General features: G+C 34.2%; 2 protein-coding genes and 1 long non-coding RNA gene across 5 annotated transcripts; 1 reads left to right on the top strand and 2 right to left on the bottom strand.

The window, feature by feature from the left end:
- LOC109178310 (pentatricopeptide repeat-containing protein At4g39620, chloroplastic) lies at positions 1-15,171 on the bottom strand. 3 transcript variants are annotated; one of them, XM_019327954.1, is made up of 4 exons: positions 14,076-14,945; positions 12,762-13,878; positions 10,435-10,444; positions 1-11 (listed from the first exon to the last, which is right to left on the bottom strand). In XM_019327954.1, the coding sequence occupies exons 1-2, from the start codon at positions 14,424-14,426 to the stop codon at positions 12,763-12,765; spliced, it is 1,467 nt and encodes a 488-aa protein (XP_019183499.1). In that variant the 5' UTR covers positions 14,427-14,945; the 3' UTR covers positions 1-11; positions 10,435-10,444; position 12,762. The 3 variants fall into 3 exon arrangements, with proteins under 3 accessions (XP_019183499.1, XP_019183491.1, XP_019183482.1); XM_019327946.1 differs by lacking the exons at positions 1-11; positions 10,435-10,444 and adding exons at positions 12,225-12,549; positions 14,987-15,171 and having other exon boundaries at positions 12,654-13,878; positions 14,076-14,495; XM_019327937.1 differs by lacking the exons at positions 1-11; positions 10,435-10,444 and adding an exon at positions 12,225-12,549 and having other exon boundaries at positions 12,654-13,878.
- Positions 118-2,204, bottom strand: LOC109178329 (F-box protein SKIP1-like). The gene is made up of 2 exons (XM_019327966.1): positions 1,822-2,204; positions 118-914 (listed from the first exon to the last, which is right to left on the bottom strand). Exons 1-2 carry the CDS (start codon positions 2,172-2,174, stop codon positions 338-340), a joined length of 930 nt encoding a protein of 309 aa, XP_019183511.1. The 5' UTR covers positions 2,175-2,204; the 3' UTR covers positions 118-337.
- LOC109178337 lies at positions 2,871-3,334 on the top strand. The gene is made up of 2 exons (XR_002053697.1): positions 2,871-2,916; positions 3,016-3,334. It is a non-coding gene; the product is annotated as an uncharacterized LOC109178337 (long non-coding RNA).
- Positions 15,172-23,507: the final 8,336 nt, after the last annotated feature.

Genomic DNA, 23,507 nt, shown 5'->3' with positions numbered 1-23,507 from the left:
CTTACCGTGGACTAGCGCTTTATACTAGAGTTTCTGTTTCATTCTACCTTTTACTGACTGAGGTTTTGACAAGCTTAAAATGCCATCTGAAAAATATGTGCAGAAAGACTTCAGTTGATACAAAGCAGAACAATTATTCCCAGTGGATGAATAATATAAGATGCAATTATTGTTCATATTTAGTATTTACCTTAATTAATACACAATTAAAAACTGTAGCACATGTAATATCTCTACAAACAGGCTTCAAATATAAAGCACAACATTTTCAATGAAGGAATTATTTTTAGTCATAGATATCTACTATTTGTGTAACCACTTCCCAGTTCCCAGTATGTCAAATCCGAAAAACATCTGTTTGGAATCGCTCATCATAAAGTTGCCAATGGCCATACCTCTCGGCGGCGTTGAAGACTGCTCTAGGAATGTAGAAGTTTGGCTTCTTGAGACTCTTCATCTTTTTCAGATGACAAGAGGCCTTGATAATATCCCTACTAGTCAGATTTGCACATCCAGAAAGATCGAGATCCTCGAGGTTTGGGCAGCCTTGAGATATCATGTCTAAACCTTTTGCCGTGAGCTTGGAGAACTGAAGTTCAAGCGTTACGAGATGAGGCATGTACTTTGCAATTGCAGCAGCTTCTGAATCCCCATCTTGAGGGCATGCATTTAGATACTCCTTGGGGACAACGCGGGCATGTTGGGAAGGATCCAACCAATTCATCAGGCTTCTCCTCAGAACTTGTAGATTGGTACAATTCCTTCCTATTAGCGCCAAAGACTCGTGAGATATTTCATAGCAGTAGCTGATATCAACTTCCCGAAGTAACGGGCACCCTGAGGCTATTTTAGCCATGACTTGATCAGTAACATGAGCGCAACTCCGAATAGAGAGAACCTGAAGGTTTGCACAACTGTAGCAATATAATAGTAAGATCAATAAATTAGTAGCCATGCATAGAATAATCTTTGAAAAAAATAAAATCAAAGCACAAACAAATAGTATTGTAAATATCAAAATGTAGGCAGTGGTAAAGAAATTTTACACCTGGTTATCACCTGCTTCACAAAATTGCTATGTTCTATGACATATTAGAAAGGCTCATACAAGGAGTTGGCAGTAAATGATAAGAATTACCAATATGAACAGATAAATAATACTCAATGCATCAACCTGACCACAGTAAAAAATTCTGATTCAACTCATTCAAGCAAGCCCCATAAAAACTATATGAAACAATGCCAAGTACTACCAATACGTACACTATAATTGATAGTACCCAACATCTCAACCTGAATAGAGGAAAAAAAATTATGATTCAAACTCTACCAAAATCCTATTCTATGAAACAATGTCATTGCAAAGGCTGCCAGAAGCATAACAGCAGACTTCATATTGAAATAACTGGGGATGGGGATTCAGACTTACCAAGTTACCATCTAAATATCTAATGCAAAAAGTGGAGTATACAGCAGGTAAAATGAAATTCCAAAACATGGCATCTGATATCTATAACAAGAATTTTCTGTCACCATTGCATATAAACGAGGAAATTCATTCAATTATCCATGCTTTCAGCTGATTCCAGCTATCAGAAATTTTCTACTCAATTAGATAAAATTTCATTAAGATTATCCATAAAATTTTAAAAAAGAAGAATTTGTTGCTGAGTTTATCTGAAATCCATGACTACTACTTTTACTAAACTCCAATTGCTTCGTAGAACCATGATTCAAAGAGTAACTAACACACGCATACACATGGTATAGTGTAAAAGAAATCTAAAAAAAAAAAAGTGTTTGTATAAATTGATTCCACACCTTTGAGCGACCAAGGAGAGGGAACGATCGGAGCAGTGTCTGAGGCGGATTTCCTTCAATGAGCCATCGCTCCAGAGAGCGACGGATCGGAGCATGGAGTCGATTCTACGCTCGAACTCGGGAGTCCAATGGCGAGGCAATTCGGTGGCGGAGCCGAAGTGGCTTTCGAGGTCGATAACTGAGTTGAGGGAAGGGTCCTTGCATGCGTTCAGCCAAGGCTTGCAGACCAACATGGGGCCTCTCCATCGCTCCTCCAAGGTGAGGCGCGAGAGGATGTTAACGAGGCACACCTGAGTCAACTCGGCCCAGTAACTGCCGAGTCCAGACTCGCTTCCATCTTCTAGCTCGTTCATTTTCTTCAGGTAATAATGTCTTACAAATGGATCTATTATATATTCCAATACAGTCAATGTTTCACCAATTAAATTAATACTCCGTAATTACGAAGTTTATATTCATCACCAATTAAATTAATACTCCGTAATTACGAAGTTTATATTCATGACCAAGACTTCTGACCTCAAAATCTTTATTCCTTGCACAATTTTTTGAGGTTTCCCATTTCTTATTTGTTCTCTTCCCTGAATTCAATTGAATAAAGAGGCTAGATATTTGTTTTCTGCGTATAAATGGGATGTTTGGTAAATGGCTGATAGCTAGTAGCTGGTAACTGATCGAGTTAGCTGATAGTTAATAACTTATTTGACCCGTTGATAGTATTAGCTAATTGTAAAAATGTGTTTGGTAAATCAGCGGTTTAGTATTAGCTGATTATATGTAAAATAACATTTAAGGGTATGCGTATATTATGTTATTTTAAGGAACAAATTGCATTTTTGGTTCTGTGACTATTAGGGTACTGACAATTTGAGTACGTGACTTTCAAAACTCTCAATTTAAACCTTTAACTACGCAATTATTAGCAGATTTGGTCCTGTCGGCCAATTTTGGCCGAAAAAATATAATTCTTTTAAAATTATTTATTTATAAGGGCAAAATGGTCATTTAACGTCATTTCTCCTTCTTCTTGCGTCTGCTGAAAAGCAAATCCCCATTTCGCCGAAACGCATGTGGATCGGAGCAAGATTAATTTCGGTGCGCCCTCGTATTTCAATCTCTCATTCTTTCTTTCTTTCTTTCTTTCCCCACTTTCCTTGGATTTTAACCTGTGTGATGAAAATGAAATATTTACAGAGTGCATCGGCCATCATCCTCCCCATCATCAAGGCAGAAGGAGTTAGGCAGATGTTCTTCCCGGCGACTCTTCCGGCATATTACAGAGCTCCTCCTGCCTCCTGCTAAATCAAAGCGGCCGGCCGGCTGGCGGGGATATATGCTTCCATTCAACAAACATATTATTGTATCTCTAATTTGTCTCTCTTTCTCCCCTTTTGTTCATTAACTTCAAGTAAATATTGCGCACAACATTTATAGATTCCTGTCTTATGTACTCTCCAGCATCAATCTTTTACAGATTACTATGGCGATGTAATGTGAACTGTCAATTACTTCCTATGATTAAAATATTCTCCGTAGTTTAGAACACATGACGTTAATGGTACGTGCCCGTGTTCGTTTTGCTTCTTCTCTGATATCTTTATTAATCGAATTTTAGAAGATGAATGGGGGTTATCCGTTGAACAAATTTTGCAGGAGAAACTGAAAAATGAAAAATTAGGAAAGATGGAAGAGCTAAGTTTAGGTAAGATTGCTGACAAGAGACCCCAACCAGTAACTACAGTCAACCTACTCGCAAGAGTTGACAACTCCAGCTCTGTAAATAGGAATAACGATGAGGAAGAAGGAGAAATGACATTAAATGACGATTTTGTCCTTATAAATAAATAATTTTAAAAGAATTACATTTTTTCGGCCAAAATTGGTCGGCAATTTGGCCGGAAGGACCAAATCTGCTAATAATTGCGTAGTTAAAGGTTTAAATTGAGAGTTTTGAAAGTCACGTACTCAAATTGTCAGTACCCTAATAGTCACAGGACCAAAAGTGCAATTTGTTCTTATTTTAAGTTCAAATTTATTAGGATAAAAAGTATGAAATCTTAATTTTGATAGATGCTTCTAAAATTTGAGTCACTATTTATATTTAGAAGTGTATTATTTTTATTTACATATGCGTATTGCAATATATATATTTTTTATTTCACTATTATTGAAAATAATTTTAAATATTTAAAAGGGAAAATGACACTTTTTCCCCCTGAGTTATATACTTATAGCACTTTTTCCCCCTCAATTATTCAAGTGGCTGTTTTTCCCCCTAAAATGTTAAATGGACATATTTACCTTTAAAATAAATATTTTATTTATTTTTCTTCCCCAACAAATTATGACCATAATTTGGTTCAAACCAAATAAACACTATAGCAACCAAACTGAAATATTCCAATTACAATTTAGAATTGAAACTCGATATTTAGAGTTTATTAAAATCCCGGAACGGACGGTTCATGTTCCAAACTGAAAAAATAAAATACATTTATTGTTGAATTTAGACTATTTTTAAAATAAAAATAAAATTTTAAAATAAAAACGGTTCAAAATCGTGAATCGGGTCCGGAATCGCCGGTTCACGGTTCAGGATCCAATTTTTTTGATTCATAATTTTAATAAATTGAAATCCAAATATTGGGTTCTAGATCTGAATAGTAACCGGAAACTTTTAATTCGATTGCTATAGTGTCCGATTCAGTTCGAACTGAATCATGGTCATCCCTACGTATACGCAATAATTTGTTGGAGAAGTAAAATAAATAAAATGTTTATTTTAAGGGTATAAATGTCAATTTAATATATTAGGGGGAAAACCACCACTTTTAGAATAATTGAAGGGGCTAATGTGCTTACCTAAATAATTGAGAGGGGGGGGGGGGCGGGGGGGGGGGGGGAGTGCTATAAGTATATAACTCAGGGGAAAAAGTGACATTTTCCCTATTTAAAATGTAAAATGATTTTATTGTAAAAATTATTATTATTATTAAAACATAAGCCCATCCACAAAACCATGCACGCAAATTATGCCCTGGATCCGTGTCCACAATACATTGTGGACACGAGTCCAAAACGACGTTGTTTTCAGGGAAAACGTGTTATTTAAGTTTAAAAAAAAATGTTGATTTTGTCTCGGCGTTAACGGCGTTATTCGTTTGTGCCATTACGAATGTACAGTTATGGGATTATGAATGTACAGTTATGGAATTATGAATGTAAGTTATAAAATTATGAACACAGACTCTGACATTATGAACTTACAATTATGAACTAAAAGAGGTAAAAAAAAAATTATATTTATTGTTTCTTTTGCATTTTACTGATAATATTTGCTATAATGCTACAATGTGCAAGTATTTTCGACAAATCGCGAAGAGAATACAATATTTTGCCGTATCCAAAATCCTAAGCAACATGTAAACCAATTGATCACTTTGCATGCTAACAAATAATAATATTCTGAAACAATCAAGCTGGAAAAAGTGTCAAAGTAGTTAACGTATATGCATGCATTTGTGTTTACTGCACTCGAAATGTCTATCGCACATTTGGATACCTATTCATGCAAGTATTTTAACCTATATGTGCAAGTAATCCGCTAATTTTGTGCACTTAGAGTTGCGTGTCTATTCTGTTAGTTAATAAGTATTCTGAAACAATTTTGATGTATTGTTGCATTTAGTTTTAAACATAAGTGCACCTAAAATGACAATACTAAGTAGGCAATTACATATACATATGTCTTAATATAGAACAATCATACTTAACTTTGAGAGTGATTATATTACACCGAGTTAAACATTTGAAAAATTATGTGCATGTAACATTAATGCAAAATGTAGTTTGCAATTATTTTACGCTATGTATGCATATTATGTTTCATATTTTTGCAATTAGAATTGCCTGCCTTAATTATCATTTAAAAATAATTCTGCAATAACTTACTGATGCATCTAGAAGTCAATATAAATGCACCTAATATTACAAACCTACCTTTGTAATTACCTTAGTTTATACGTGAAAGTAATAGTTTCTATTTGAAAAACTAACTCTCACAAGGAAAAAGAGATACCAGAAGGGACAAGAAAGTCTAAACGACAAGCAAAGAAATCAAAGCAACAAGTATTAGTTCATGACTCACTTGATTATGACTTGGCAGAAAGTGAACAACCAACTAGTACATCTCAACCGGAAGAATCTGAACAAGAAGAACTCCAATCGTAAGAATCTGAACAAAAAGAACCCCAACCTGAAGAATCTGAACAAGAAGAATCCCAACCTGAACACGATGAATTCATGGAGGGATCCGAACATGAAGAAAGCCAACCTGTTCAGGAAACAAACACAAACACTACAACAGATAAAACATACAATGTTGTTACTTACCCATCCTTGTCAACAAGGACAACGCCATACCAACTGACCAAAGCTTTTAAGCAATTCAATGATGCACAATGGCAAAGTGTAAAAGAAATGGGTTTTGAGCACATACGTGATCAACAAATTTCAAAAATCCTTAGCAAAATGGAATGGTGACTTCTAAACAACTTTGACCCACGCAGTTGTTGTTTACATGTGAAGGATGAAATGGAACTGCACATTACAGAGAAGGATGTAGCCCAAACACTGGGGTTTCCTCAGGGAAGTATCAAAATTGAGAGAAGAACTAAAGGAGAAGAAAATAATACATTACTTGAGGACTGGAAGACAGTATTAGGCAGAAATTATCTGAATATAACACCACAACAGTTGTGTAAAGCAATGCTAGCTTGCAAGGATGGCGGAGAATGGTTTAAACGTCATCTTGCCATACTGATAACAACCATGTTTGTAGAGAGCACTCCACTGGTATGTCAACACATATCTGATCAAGAACTTTGCAAATGTGTAAGATATTAGTGATCTCAACTGGTGTGAATATGTACTTAAAGCACTGGGTCAGCAGCAAAGTTTAATGGGTGAAGAATATATCACAAAAGTTCATTGGCCCTATACTATTCTGGGTAATAAGTTGCTTTAAGAATGAGAAAAATAAATAAGAATGATTATTATATCAAAATTAAACATTATTTTATACATTTTACACGTTTTGACAGAGTAGTGATTTACAACATATCAGTACCTAGGGCGTTATCAACCTTCAAGGGATAGGACACACACATCTACTGAACCAAAGGAAAAAGGCTAAGATTAGTTGAGGTGGCTTTGGCTATGGATACATTGATGAACCACAGGAGGAACTCCTGCAACTGACTGAAGGAAAGAAATCAGAAGAAGATGAAGAAAACCTGCAGGTAAAGAGTAATATTGTTATGTTGTGCAACTAGATTAAGTTATATGTGCATGAAGTTATATGTATTAGTGCACATAAAATTTTGAAATCATACAATATTACTAAAAGGTTCACTAGTTAGCTAAATACATCCTTGTACATGGTTAATACTTCTTGTGTGCAGAAATGATACATATCACATCAATATAATGTTAGAAAAGTGATAAAATGTTAATAGTGCGTAGTGTGCAAGTAATTTATATTTTATATATGTATGTATACCTTTAAATTTGTGCACTCAGCATATTTCTATATGTGTATCATTATTCTATTAACACATGCTTTTGCTAACTGCAAAATCACATTTGTACTGCAAACAAACAAACAAACAAACAAACAAAAAAGAATTATATGCACATATTTGCACAAAAGATAAAACTTCTAGCAAAAACAATGTTTGAAGTGATGAAAATGGCACAAGAGGCACCAGGGCGTACACATGAAGATGAGGATTTCAAACAAATGGTGGAATCTGCACAGAAATTGCTGGAAATTCCGAACCCTGAGATTAGAAATGTTGTCTCAGGGTTCAGAATTCCCAGCAATTTTGTGTAGATTTCACCATTTGTTTGAAATCATCATCTTCATGTGTACGCTCTGGTGCCTCTTGTGATATTTTTATCACTTCAAACATTGTTTTTGCTAGAAGTCTTATCTTTTGTATAAATTTGTGCATATAATTCTTTTTTTTTTTTTTTTTTTGTACAGTACATATATGATTTTGCAATTAGTAAAAGCATGTGTTAATAGAATAATGATACACATATAGAAATATGCTAAGTGCACAAATTCGAAGGTATACATGCATATATATATATATAATATAAATTACTTGCACACTAGGCACTATTAACATTTTATCACTTTTGTAACATTATATTGATGTGGTATGTATCATTTCTGCACACAAGAAGTATTAACCATGTACAAGGATGTATTTTGTTAACTAGTGAACCTTTTAGTAATATTGTATGATTTCAAAATTTTATGTGCACTAATACATATAACTTCATGCACATATAACTTAATCTAGTTGCACAACATAACAATATTACTCTTTACCTGCAGGTTTTCTTCATCTTCTTCTGATTTCTTTCCTTCAGTCAGCTGCAGGAGTTCCTCCTGTGGTTCATCAATGTATCCATAGCCGAAGCCACCTGAACAAATCTTAGCCTTTTTCCTTTGGTTCAGTAGATGTGTGTCCTATCCCTTGAAGGCGGGTAACGCCCTAGGTACTGATATGTTGTAAATCACTACTCTGTCGACATAAAAAAAAAAAAAAACGTGCAAAATGTATAAAATAATGTTTAGTTTTGATATAACAATCATTCTTATTTATTTTTCTCATTATTAAAGCAACTTATTGCCCGGAATAGTATAGGGCCAATGAACTTTTGTGATATATTCTTCACCCATTAAACTTTGCTGCTGACCAGTGCTTTAAGTACATATTCATACCAGTTGAGATCACTAATATCTTTCACATTTGCAAAGTTCTTGATCAGATATGTGTTGACATACCCAGTGGAGTGCTCTCTACAAACATGGTTGTTATCAGTATGGCAAGATGACGTTTAAACCATTCTCCGCCATCCTTGCAAGTTAGCATTGCTTTACACAACTGTTGTGGTGTTATATTCAGATCATTTCTGCCTAATATTGTCTTCCAGTCCTCAAGTAATGTATTCTTTTCTTCTCCTTTAGTTCTTCTCTCAATTTTGATACTCCCCTGAAGAAATCCCAGTGTTTAGACTATATCCTTCTCTGTAATGTACAGTTCATTTCCATCCTTCACATGTAAACAATAGTTGTGTGGGTCAAAGTTGTTTAGAAGTCACCATCCCATTTTGCTAAGAACTTTTGAAATTCGTTGATCAAGTAGGTGCTCAAAACCCATCTCTTTTACACTTTGCAATTGTGTATCATTGAATTGCCCAAAAGCTTTGGTCAGTTGGTATGGCGTTGTCCTTGTTGTCAAGGATGGGTAAGTAACAACATTGTATGTTTTATCTGTTGTCTCTATCTTTGTTTCCTGAACAGGTTGGCTTTCTTCATGTTCGGAACCCTCCATGGATCCATTGTGTTCAGGTTGGGATTCTTCTTGTTCAGATTCTTCAGGTTGGAGTTCTTCTTGTTCAGATTCTTCCGATTGGGGTTCTTATTGTTCAGATTCTTCCGTTTGGGATTCTTCAAGTTGAGATTCTGGTTAAGATATACCAGTTGGTTGTTCACTTTCTGCCAAGTCATAATCAGGTGAGTCATGAACTAATACCAGTTGCTTTGATTCTTTGCTTGTCGTTTAGACTTTCTTGTCCCTTTTGTGTATCTCTTTTTCCCTGTGTGAGTGTTACTTTTCCTAATAGAAAATATTACTTTCACGTATAAACTAAAGTAATTACAAAGGTAGGTTTGTAATATTATGTGCATTTCTATTGACATCTCGATATTCATCAGTAGAGTAAAGTTGTTGCCAAGGTTGCAAAAATCGCGCCTAGGCGCTAGGCGGTAGGAGGTCGCCGCGAGGAATGGCCTCGGCGGCCTCCTCCGCGGCCGGCTAGGCGGCCGCCTAGACCGCCTAACCGGCCGGTTCGCGAATTTTTTTTTTTTTTTTAAATGTCAGAAAACTTTCGGAAGGCATAACTTTTGACTCGGTTGTTCGATTTGGACAATTTTTTTTTTCAAATCGCGTATTTTTTCGAGATCTATACACCGCAAACGGCCGAAGGCGGTTTAGTCCACTAATTTCTCAAAAAAATGCTTCTTTAGCTCTTAATTTTAGTTTTTTATGTATTTAGATGGTTTAAACAATCTTTTGAACAATTTTACAACCACTTTTGTAAATAGTTTCTAAGAAATAACTATGGAAACCTTATATTTTAGTACTAAATTTTGAAAATTTTTTATTTTAAAATTTTTTTTAATTAAAAAAAATAATAAAAAATAATCGGCGCCCTAGGCGCTAGGCGCCCCCTTGGCGCCTAGCGTTTTTTGCAACATTGGTTGTTGCAGAATTATTTTTAAATGACAATTAAGGTAGGCAATTCTAATTGCAAAAATAGAAAACATTATCTGCATACATAGTATAAAATAATTGCAAATTACATTTTGCATAAATGTTACATGCACATATTTTTTTCAAATGTTTAACTCAGTGTAATATAATCACTCTCATAGTTAAATATGATTGTTCTATATTAAGACATAAGTATATGTAATTGCGTAGTTAGTATTGTCATTTTATGTGCACTTATGTTGAAAACTAAATGCAACAATACATCAAAATTGTTTCAGAATACTTATTAACTAACAGAATAGGCACGCAACTCTAAGTGCACAAAATCAGAGGATTACTTGCACATATAGCTTAAAATACTTGCACGAATAGGTATCCGAATTTGTTATAGACATTTCGAGTGCAGTAAACACAAATGCATGCATATACGTTAACTACTTGACACTTTTCCCAGCCTGATTGTTTCAGAATATTATTATTTGTCAGCATGCAAAGTGATCAATTGGTTTACATGTTGCTTAGGGTTTTGGATATGGCAAAATAGTTTATTCTCTTCGCAATTTGTCGAAAATACTTGCACATTGTAGCATTATAGCAAATATTATCAATAAAATGCAAAAGAAACAATAAATATAATTTTTTTTTTACCTCTTTTAGTTAGTGTTTTTGTGTCACGAACCACTGGGTTTTGTTGTTCGTCCATTTTTTGAAGTGAAATCAAAGAAATCAGAGTGTTTGTAGCAAAAAATTGCGTTTTTAAGAGTTTTTTTCCTTTGTTGTCATCGTCGCGGGAGGGTTTTGAAAGGAAACAGACAGTCTTCACCTTTTTTAGCATAAGTTTTGTCGATAATGCCCTTCGCGCGTCCTACTTGATGCAATTTTGTTGTCAAATTACAAGTTTGCCACTGTGTCTTAGGAAGTAGTTCAGCCGCTGATTTTAGATGACGGATGGCGTTGATCCATTCGTAGTTCATTCCTGGGAGCTTGTTCGTATAGGAGTGCAGCCCTCTATATATATATATATATATATATATATATATATATATATATATATATACATGGAGAAAACGCAAACTATATCAAAATACAATACAAGGACAACCAAGAAAATCAATAAAATGTGAAGATACGTATTATGTAGTGAAGGAAATAATTGATTTGCAACACAGAAGAAACAACTAAAACTGCAACAAACAACTCTTCAACTAAAACTGCAATCTATTCATTAACAATCATTCTATGACAAGGAAAAAGGAATGCATAGTACTGTAATGGTTTCAAACAAGAAATCTTCCAATCAGTCCACTGAATGTCACAGACACACACAGATGTTACAAGCATGTCATCAACCAGAATTTCGGTGTACATACCCTTACCATCATACAACATTTGCTGCTCCTACCATAGAAACAGCCTGATTCCAAGGATTAGTATACAGGTACACCCAAGGCTTGAACCAAATACAATGGCAAGCTTGTGATTTTTCTGTTTCCCTGAAAGTGGAGTGGCAGGAAATTGAAGCGTTGATGATAATAATATCAGGTTAACCACAACACAAACATATACCCAAGTTTGAGTACAGTAAGTTGTTTAAGAACAGCACATATACAAGGGTATGGAATGAGAAAACGTAAAAATCCATTTTTTTTTTTGAAAACCGTAAAAATCCATATAATTAAGAACACAAGTATTTTTTTTTTTTAAATAAAGAACACAAGTATATCTTATACCATATAATTTGTTAACAGCAGGATATATATATATATATATATATATATATATATATATATATATATATATATATATATATATATAGCATAACTGCATAAGCATCATTCCGGGATGTGTCTAAAGCTCATAAGCCCAGTGCAAAGCAAAAGCTCTTAGGCAGCCACTACAAGAAATATTCATAGCGGCAATCAATCTAAATTAAGAACAAACACAGAACAAAAGCATATATAAATTTGATGGAATTATTTTAAGGGTTTTTCAACTACCAAACAAAGCTTGTGTGGCTTATTAATAAACTCTCTTTTTAAAAGCTTTTACCCATTTACCAATCAAAGTTGCCAGCTTCTTATTTAAAAGCTAAAATCAGCTATTAACTTTAAAATTAACCCTGCCGTACAGAGTTTAGATGGTCCGACCAAATCAAAATGCTTATAAGTTGACACAGTGTGACAGGCAAAGACAGTGGCAACTGTTAATAGTATATAACCAAAGCAGAGTTTAATGAAACAAAATTTTGCCTATGCGATTTATGGACATATTTCACATATTCTACAAGAGAAATGCAAGATTGTGGAACCTCATAAATTAACTCTGGAGCAACTCCTTCAAAATCATCAAACTCAAATCTCTGTTTCTCTTTGCCAACCTGAGAAGAAGTATAATCCCAGCTTAAGTTAATAACCTCCTCTAACCCAAAAAGGGTAACTATTCAGATCATCATCAAAATATTCAAAAGCTTTACACCTTTACCTCTGTGTTGATGAATCTATATGTTCAATCATTTCACAAGTCTTGTACTGCTCAGGATCCTCCAGAAATCTAACCATTCCCAACAACTCCAGACAACGATTCCCAACAACTAATTCCTTGCCCTTGATGCCTGTGTTCTTGACTGAATACTCTTATCAGTGGACTTTTGGCTTGAAGTTGAAGACCTGAAAGCCCCCAGTGCATCCAGGAAAAACCTCTTATTAGGGATGATGCCATCTCCATCCATATATTTCAACAATTTCTCTACCAGCCCTTTCATATCTGCTTTAGTGTATGCCTTGTATAGAAGCTTATATGTTGAAGAGTCAATTGGGAAGATCTTAGAATGATGCATGCTCTCAAACAGCATATGCGCTTCCATAGTTAAACCATTCATGCAATACACATCAAGCATTGAGTTTAGAGTTGAAACCTTCTTTTCCTTTTCCGTTTCAACCATTTGATCAAATATATCTCTTGCCCTTGAGACAGAGTCACAACGCCCATATGTCATAATGAGACATTCATACGTGATGTAACTTGGCTTGTACCCCATATCAGTCATCTTCTGGAAAATCCCTTCTGCCTTATCCCTGAGCCGTGCTTTTCCATAATTTGTAATCATTGAATTAAACGTAGGAGTAGTTGGCTTCTCCTTTGAACGCAACAAGCTCTTAAAAACCTGTTCCATCTTTTCGAATTCTTGCTTCCTCCCATACGCATCGATCAACAAATTAAACGTAATGATATCTGCTTTCAGCTTATTCCTCTTCATCCGAGTGAGCACAGACTCCATCTCCTTGATCATCCCATTTTTCCCATAGGCATCCATCACACCGTTAAATGTAAAGATATCGGGCGTAACAACACTCTCTTCAAGATCTTTGAACAAATCATTCACCTTTTCAACATCCCCTGCCTGAGCAAAAGCTCTCAAAAGAATGTTATAAGTAACAACATTGGGCATACATCTTTCCATCCCTTTCATCTTATCAAAGTACCCAACCGCCTTCGCCAAGGCCTTGAGCTTATCCTTGGAATGGAGATGGGCCGAGATAAGCGAATTGTACACTGAGGTATCTGGCCTACACCCACTATTACGCATCTCGGAAAATAACCACATTGCCATTCGGGTCTGCCCTTTCCTCCCCATAACTGATATCAATTTTGAGTAAACCCCATTGTCAGCTATATACCACCGTTGCCGTTGCATCCATCTGAATACCTAATATATCACATCTAAACTGAATACAATCCTCAAACCATTACACTTTCAATTCATCACTACTCAAGAATCAAGATGATAACTTTACACACGGAGTATTAAATAATTGAACAATTGGCAAGAAATTAACCTCAAATATTCAGATATTTCAGAAATTAACCTTCATATCTGTAAATAAGGGGAGGGTGGGATCTAACCTCAAGGCATTGAAGCCATTTGTCACTCTTGCCGAGCTCTTCAAAGAGCAAGAAACAGTGCTCTGTACGCACCATTTTCACGTACTTGTTCAGAGTGGCCACCAAAGGCTTCTTGTCCGTGAAGTTGTTCATCATTTGAGCAACGAGCTCCTCGGCCTCCGAAGATGGGCTCCGGCTCGCTGAACCCGACTTTCTTTTGGTCTGAGTCGAGAGGCAACTTATAATAGTCGTCTTCTTCCTGGGAGCACATGAAGGGCTCTTGGTGTAATCTAGCGAAAAACCGTGGGTGAATTTAGGGTTTGAAGAAAGTTGAAGGTAGCCAGATGAGGAAGGCATTACGAGGAACTGCATTCTATCCCACTGAAATGGTGGAGAGCACTCCGAGAAGGCAGTCGAGGACGAGAAGTTCTTATTTTATGTCTGTTCAATTAACAAAGTTGTTTTAAACATACACTAGAGTTAAAGTATGTTTTTGCAGCTCAAACTGCATTTCTTGCAATTAAATCCCAGTAAGCACATGATCTGAAATACTCATAAAGGCAAAGTCCAAAAATACAGTGATGCCTAAGAAAAAAATACAATGTGAGGGTGTTTATACATCCAAATATAAGTTGCATTCTCACTCACTCACTCAAATGTGAAAATCATTAGCTTAGTTTTTCTTCTTTAAGTAACATACTTTCAGAGCAATATGTTTTAGCAGATATTCACCTCAATTAAATAATACTAACATAAACAGTACGTATGGTATACTATTTGGATCTTCGACATTGAACACTTGAGATTTGAGAACTTCCTAAATTTTACAAAACAAACCACTGCACAAACTATCAGAAGATGGGGAAGCAATAAGAACATTATATTATATTTATAAAAAAAAATAAAAACTAGAGCGTGCGACGGTGGCTTACCTGCGAAGTGGCGGAGTGGAGCACAGGCTGAGCAGTGGTGGCGTGGTCCGCGACGGTGGCGGCCGGCGGCGTGGGGCAGCAGGATGGAGCAGAGGCGCGGAGGACGACAGTCGTGGGCTGGTAGCCTGGTGCCGGTGCTTGGTGACAGACGGACAGAAACACAAAGACAAAGTGCAGATAAGGAGACGGCAGACGGGCAGAACTGTAAGAATTAGGGCTTATTTGGTTTGTGGAAAATATTTTAGGAGAAATGGAATTGAAATTCAATTATTAGGAAGATGAATTTTATTGATTGTTTGATGAAAAAGAATTACTAAAATGTTGATGGATTTAACTTAAAATTGTAAAAAATAACGAGTATAAAAATATATATACACCCCCAATAAATTAATAAAAGTAATAATAATTTAAAAAAGAACAGAAGAAAAAAAATAGTCAAATCGACAAATCATATCAATTTGTCTTTCCATCTTCCTTAAATGTGAGGAATTCATTTTTCAATGAAAAATGAATTCCATAAACTAAACACAAAAAAAAAAAAAATAGGAATAAGGTTCAAATTGGCCACTGAACGTAATCTGAAAGTGCAATTAGGCCACTGAACGAAAAAAAGTGTAATTAGGCCACTGAACACTCCAAAAATGTGCAATTTCACCTGATAGCAGGTTACCCTCAATTTTAGCAGGTTATCTGCTTACGTGGCAGCTGAGTTGGCATTTTTAATAAATTTTAATTAATTTTTAATAAATTTTAATAATAACTTTTTATTAAAAAAAATTTTAAAAAATAAAAACGACTTTATTTTATTTTTTATTTAATTTTTTCCAATTTTTTATAAAATTTATTATTAAAATTAATTATTAAAAATTATTAAAAATGCCAACTAAGCTGCCACGTAAGTAGGTAACCTGCTAAAATTGATGATAACCTGCTATCCGGTAAAATTGCATACGTTTGGAGAGTTCAGTGGCCTAATTGCACATTTTTTGAATGTTCAATGGCCTAATTGCACTTTTTTTTCGTTCAGTGGCCTAATTGCATTTTCAGGTTACGTTCAGTGGCCAATTTGAACCTTATTCCAAAAAAATAATATTTTCCTCCACTCTAAGAGCATATATAATAGTGGAGATATTTTGTAGTTTTTGAGTAATTTTTGTAAGTGTGATTAGGTAAGAGAATAATGGATGGGGGAGAAAAAAAAGTAAAGCAAAACTTATTTAAAAAAAAAAAAAAAAACAATATGAAAAGAGATTGTCAGGTGCGCCTAACACGCCACCGCGCGCGTGCAATACACACGACCGTGTGGGCTTCTATTGTGCGCAAAACGCGCAAAGCTCCCTCTTTTTCTTGTTTTTGCTTTCTCCAAGTGGAGCCCACAAATAACTCTCTCTTGCGAAAGAATCTCATTTTTCTCTCTCGTGTGTTCTCTTATCCATATCAGCAGGTACTATTCTAGCCCCCCCCCCCCCCCCCCCCCCGCCTCCCCTCTCCAAATAACTCTTGATATGGATGCTCTAAGAGCAACTCCAACGGCTGCAAATTTAAGCGCTATCCCACCATTTTGCCAAATTCTTGTTCTCCAATGTGCAGCGCCATTACGCCATCTCGCCATATTTTTTGGCAATAATGAACAGTGCTGCGCCATATATGGCGCGGCACTGTTCATCTAGGCCAAATATAAAAGGGAGGGAAACTTACCATTTTGCCCTTGTTTTTTTTTTTTTGGATAAATTCAAATATATCATTTAATTGTTTTATATGTAATTTTTTGTTTTGTTAAATACTTATATTTAAAGTTTGTATTATTAAATATAAATTATATCATTTGAAAGATCGACGATCGAAACAAGACTAATATTGAATATATATTAATTAAAATTTTAAATACATTAAACATAACTAGAACATAATAATAAAAATTAAATTTTATACTATATTATTATTGTGAAATAAATTAAATTTTCAATAAATTCAATTTTTTTAAATAATTAATGTTATAAAAAATTTAATGTTAATAAAAATTATTATTTACATCACAAGTTATATTTTATATTAAACTAATTAAGTTCGAACTAAGTTATATTAAACTAATTAAATTCGAAGTAATAATTGAGAAATCAAATTATTTTAGTGTAGAAATTTGGTGTTTTGGTGTTTTAGTGTTAATGGGTTGGAGATTGAATAAAATTTGATGTGAGAATATTCTTTCTGATGTGACATTTGGGAAAGAAATTTGGTGTTTTGGTGTGAATTGGGTTGGAGATGCCCTAAGAGCATCTCCAACCTATTAACACCAAAAATCTCCACCAAATGTCACATCAAAGAGAACATTCTCTACACCAAATTTTATTCATCTCCAACCCATTACACCAAAACACTAAATTTTTAAGTCAAATGTTATTCTACATTAAAATAATATGTTTTCTCTAATTTTAAATTTTTATTAGTTCAAATTTAATTAGTTTAATACAAAATATAATTGTTAGTGTAAATAATAAATTTTTAGTAATATTATTTTTGTGTTGTTGTTATGTTTAATTTATTTTAATTTGTAATTAATCTATATTCAATATTAGTCTTGTTTTAATCGTCTTGATGCGATCTTTCAAATGATATAATTTATTTATAATAATATAACATTTATGTTTAAGTATTTAACAAAATATATAAAACATACAAACAAAATAAAGGATATGAAAGAAATTAATAAATAAAAGCAGGGGCAAAAGAGGAATAAAAAAGATGTTCACGAAATGCCGTGGATGAACAGTGTCACGCCATATATGGCACAGCACTGTTCACCATCGCCAAATGTTTTGGCGTTTTGCCGCTCCATTGGAGCCTCTTTCCGCCAAATTATATGTCATTTTGTTGATATGCAGTCACGTTGGAGATGGCCTAAGGTCATCTCCAATGAAAGCACCAGAATACCAATTTGGTGTAACCATGCTCCAATGAAGACACCAAAATGGTGTAAGTGAATAGTGTTACACCAAATATGGTGTAACACTATTCATTTACACCATTTTGGTGTTGAACTTTTTAAATTTTTTTTGCTATTTTTTTCTTTTAAATTTTTATAAAGATTTAAAGATCTCATTGAGACGTTTAAAACAAGATCAATATCGACTACAAAATAATTAAAAATTGAAATACATAAAAACATAAATTTTATTTTAAAATATCATTATTTATATCAAAATTATTTTTATATTAAAATAATTAAAGTAAACAAAATTAAAGTTTTAAATTATAATAATACCAATTATTTTAGTGTATGAATATAATTTGGTGTAAATGGATTAGAGATTAAATAAAATTTGGTGCAGAATTTTGTGTAAATGAGTTGGAGATAACAAAAAAAAAAAAAAAAAAAAGTAATGTAAGAAAGCCAGTAACTTTCAAAAAAAAATATTCCTTTTGATGCGAAATTTAGTGTTTTGGGTTGAAGATGGTATAAAGAAAACAATTTTCATGAAAGAACTTTTCCATCTAACCAAACATCCCCTTTAGGGTTGGGGCGCTAGCTTGCGGCTTGGCTTAAGTCTTTATTCTTTAAGATATTATATATATTTTACCGAAACTTTCTACTCGATTAGATAACATTTCATTAAGATTATCTATAAATAAAAAATAAAAAACAAAAAACAGTCCCTGAGTTATAACCATAGTAATGACTCAGGGAATTATTACAATATCAATTTTTAGTTCCTCGGTTATGAGTGAAGTGGTGAATTTGGCCCCTAACGTTAGTGGTGCGTTGACAAAGTTAATTCTAGGTGTAAAATAAAAAATTAAAATTCCAAAATAAAACTTGTATGCAATATATTTCACCCTTAGCCCAAATATTTTTCCCCAAATCGACAAAAGCCATAAATCTTCAATGTAATCAACAAATAAATCTTACTATGTGACTGGTTTGGAAAAGAAATCCTACAATGTCTTCAAGAATAAAATATTGTTGTGCACAAATCAATCTCCCACTTGTCTAGCCGTTTTAATAACCCTCGTATGATTACCACAACACAGTTATAAACATCCATATCAACCCATCTAAATACTCCACAACTTTCGTTAAAAAAAAAAATCAAATTTCAATATTTCAATTCTATTTATAAAAAAAAACAACTTAGATTACAACTTTTTAACAAATAAAAAAAACTCACTCCATAACGCGGACAAGCTTGGAATCTTTTTCTTGGATTAGCATAACTCATGACATTTTCATGGTTAATAAATCATCACATTTACATAAAAAAGTATCTCCAAAATCGGGTTAAAATGAAGTACCACAACTAAGAGAGATGATATCCTATAAATAATGGCTAAATTAGTTTATCAATACTACAAATATTGTTTATTTTATTGAACATATAAAATAGGGAAACAACTTACCTATGGATTTTTCAGCTTTGAAGTGGACGAAATTCGATGCAAGTGCTGGGAAGATGAAGACATTCGATTTCGCAGTCTGTAAGAACACAAATACTGATGCAGAGATGGGTTTCAACATAAGAAGGGGATTATAATTTGAAATTCATATGTTATCCTTGCATTATTTAATTGTTTTTAAGTTTTCCTTTAGTTGTAGACGGAATACAAGATCACAGAGCAAACTCATCACTTCGCTCATAACATAGAGACTAAAAATAGATATGGAAATAACTCAAGAATTAAGTCGGAACTTGAGAATAACTTAGGAACCAAAGATGCAATTTTTTTCTAATTTTAATGTCATTAAATAACATTATTAAATATAATGCATGATATTTAATTAATTAAATATGTAAAAGAAAAAATTGAAACAAAAAAAAAGGGTCAAAGTACCTATGAGGTCCCTATACTGTAGTGTTTTGTTCAATTTAGTCATTTTACCTTCTTTTTTATATAAGTTTGGAGGGACTCGTGCATGAAGACTGGTGGAGGAAATAAATCATTGAATGTGTCTTAAATAAGCTACATGTCCAAAAATAAGTGTACACTAATACTTACAACAATTTCAAATCTATACCTCTATTCTTTTTTATATGTTTTTATTTTCATATCATATAGAAAGTAAAAGTAATAATTAATTAATTAATAAGTAAAATAACCATTGGAGTATGCTTGTGGCATTGGGTTTCCATGTTAAGTGGATTGATCTTATTATGATGTGTGTCTCTACAGTTTCATATAGCTTTTTGGTTAATGGAACTCGAAGTGATGCAATTATATCAACTAGAGGATTGCGGCAAGGTGATCCGTTATCTCCCTTTCTGTTTATTATTTGTGCTGAGGGCCTATCACTGCTATTACAGAGAGCACAAGATAGGGGTCTAATACATGGATGCAGGGTAGCGCGTGGTGCCCCCGCTGTTTCACACCTTTTCTTTGCTGATGATAGTCTTTTGTTTTTTAAAGCAACTGGCCAGGAGGCTATTGAGATAAAAAAAAAAAAAAAAAAAAAACTGCCTGTCACTGTATGAGAAGTTATCTGGACAGAAGGTCAATTTTTAGAAATCGAGTATATGTTTTAGCAGGAATACAACTGATGAAGAGAGGGATAATGTGGCGCAGGTGTTGGAGGTAATGCAGACTCCTAATTTTGGAAAGTATCTTGGCTTGCCATTATTTATTGGGAGAAATAAGAAAGCAGCTTTTGCTTACATTGAGGATAAGATCCGACAGAGAATAGGATCTTGGAATAAGAAATTATTATCACAGGCTGTTAAGGAGATCTTATTGAAAAGTGTGGCCCAAGCTATGCCTACCTTCTCAATGAGTGTGTTTTTATTGCCAGTGTCTGTCTGTACTGCTATTGAGCGTCTTATGAACCGATATTGGTGGGGATCTGGGACGGACCAGAAAATACATTGGACAGCTTGGGATAAGCTATGTCTCCCTAAGAAATATGGTGGATTGGGCTTTAAAGATCTTAAGGCTTTTAATGTGGCTCTTTTGGGTAAGCAGGCATGGAGATTACTTACAAACACGGAATCATTGGTCTCAAAAGTTTATAAAGCCAGATATTACCCTAGACTTTCGTTTATGGAAGCAGAACTGGGGAATAATCCCCGTCATTGCTGGAGGAGTATTATGGCTGCAAAAAGCCTAGTATGTAGTGGCGTGAGAAGAAGGATTGGGAATGGAAATTCTACCTCTGTGTGGAACCATCCCTGGTTGCAAGATGGAGAGGAGCCCATGATCCAAACAGAAATGCCACCCCAGCTGGCTGATACTAGAGTAGCCAACTTAATTGATCAGGGGACAGGAACATGGGATTATCATTTGCTTACTGATATTTTTGAGCCAGAAGATGTGTCAAGAATCTTAAAAATACCAGTCTCCCAGGAATATGAGGACCAGTGGTACTGGCATGGGGATCCCAATGGTTGCTACTCAGTTAAAGATGGGTACAGACGTATTATTGGAAATTATGAGAGTAGTATGAACCCGGGGTTTAATAAATTGCTCACTTTATGGAAACAAAAAATACCGCCCAAATGGAGAACGTTTATATGAAAGGTCATAAATGATATCCTCCCTACTACTAACAACTTGCGTATTAAAAGGGTGGATGTGAGTCCATTGTGTGCCGTGTGTGGGGTAGAAAATGAAGATGTTATGCATGCATTGGTTTTGTGTGACTATGCTAAAGCCATTAGGACACAATCTAACCTACCATCACCAAGCATTGTGACAAATGTTTTTTATGAATGGTTTGATGAATTGTTGAATATTTTAGACTCTGATGGAATTCTCTACGCAGCTGCAATACTATACTACCTATGGAAAGCCCGGAATGGAGCAAGTATGGGACGCTTGTTTGACTTATCCGAGGAAGACGATGGCTATGATACATGTTGCGGTAAATATATGGCGCAAGGTGCATCTGCCTCCACCAATTGCCGCTGCTCCAAATGTTGCTGCCAACAATCAACCGCCTGGAGTACTTACTGCCGTGCAAAGCAATTCAACACACCCACTTGGACAACGGCAACAGTGCAACAAATGTTTTATCGATGCGGCCTATTTCGATGGGTCCAATCAAGCTTCGGTAGGTGCGGTACTTATGGGAGAGAACGGTCATTTTGTCTCGGCTTTCGTTGCGCCATTACCATATTGTTATTCACCATTGATGGCAGAGGCGTATGCTTGCAAGGAGGCCCTGTCATGGTTACGTGATCGGGGAGTGCAATCTGTTGAGCTTTATACGGACTGTCAGACACTACAAAAATATTTGACACCACAGTATCAACTACCAAGATCATATATTGGCTATGCTTTAGATGGATGTAGGAACCATATTACTACTTTTACATATTGTCATGTTCATTTTATTCCTAGATCGCAAAATTACTTAGCACATAGTTTAGCAGCTTCGGGTTCTCAGTATGATACAGCTATGTATTGGGATGATATCCCACCTGATGCTATTTCAGCTTATCTATAAATACAACCCATTGGTTGACTTTAAAAAAAAAAAAAAAAAAAAAAAAACCATTGGAGTACTTCAAATTCAATTAAAACACAATTAAATGGGGTTAAAAGCTAATTAAGGAGATTATTAATTTGTTCTTACTGCATTGTTTTTACAATACCATTTTGTTTTAGAAATTAACTTCGAAACGGCTCATATATTTAATTGACACTTACCCAAATAATAATTACAATAAAATCCAATTAAAATTCAATTAAAAAATAAAATCCATAGCCTGCTTCATTGCTCACACGTGCCAATCACGTGAAGTGCCATGCCTCCGCAGCCTCGAACAACCCATAGAAAATTCTCACACACTTATATTAATATATAATCTAATTTTTAGAAAACTATATAATATTGTATATAATTGTGTCATCATATGTAACGCTGTTGTAAGTGCATTTTATGCTCGGTAAATTATATTCTTTAAAAAAAAAAAAAAACTTTCAAGGCAAAAAAAAATAAAATCTTTCAAGGTGTATGATAATGTTACATAAACACTATAAAAATGTTCTCTATTTTTGTTTTTTAAAAATCTTGTAATGCAAGAGAAATACAATTAAAAATTACATGAATCATGATCACAATGTATCAATAAGTTTGATATATAGTTTGTAACCTAATTATTGTTTTTATATTACAACTTAAACTAATAGTTTAAACATCTTTAATAAGTTTGATTGAAGTGAATGACAATGCATTCTCATCTCTTAAAATATCGAGAGTTTAAAATCCCTTCTAAAAAAATAATATGATCAACATTTTGTTCTTTAATTGAGTTAGACCCGTGCAAACAAAGATTAATTTAAATATGGTACAGATTTATAAATAAATAAATAAATAAAACTTATCCCAAACCACATACCGAAGCTATGCTCACAATCCAAGCCAAAAGCTTATATATAATGGGAAATGGGAAACATATATCCAAGTGAACATAAGGCACACACCTACCAGTACTAATATTCTCACATTTCCATTTCCCTTCTCTTATAAGAAAATAGATAGAGAGAGAGAGAGAGAAATTAGAGAATGGCTTTGATAATGGCTTCAAGCTTG

Source organism: Ipomoea nil, unplaced genomic scaffold, assembly GCF_001879475.1.
Source record: "Ipomoea nil cultivar Tokyo-kokei standard unplaced genomic scaffold, Asagao_1.1 scaffold0177, whole genome shotgun sequence".
Classification (NCBI taxonomy): domain Eukaryota; kingdom Viridiplantae; phylum Streptophyta; class Magnoliopsida; order Solanales; family Convolvulaceae; genus Ipomoea; species Ipomoea nil.
The sequence above is the reverse complement of the archived record's forward strand: the minus strand, read 5'-3'. Positions and strand labels throughout refer to the sequence as shown.

Coding starts and splice junctions, on each gene's coding strand:
- LOC109178310 (XM_019327946.1), bottom strand. CDS start 14,426: ATGCAGTTCCTCGTAATGCCTTCCTCATCTGGCTACCTTCAACTTTCT. Junction 13,879..14,075: donor AATGGCTTCAATGCCTTGAG/GTTAGATCCCAC, acceptor GTGATATATTAG/GTATTCAGATGGATGCAACG.
- LOC109178329 (XM_019327966.1), bottom strand. CDS start 2,174: ATGAACGAGCTAGAAGATGGAAGCGAGTCTGGACTCGGCAGTTACTGG. Junction 915..1,821: donor CTCTCCTTGGTCGCTCAAAG/GTGTGGAATCAA, acceptor ATATTGCTACAG/TTGTGCAAACCTTCAGGTTC.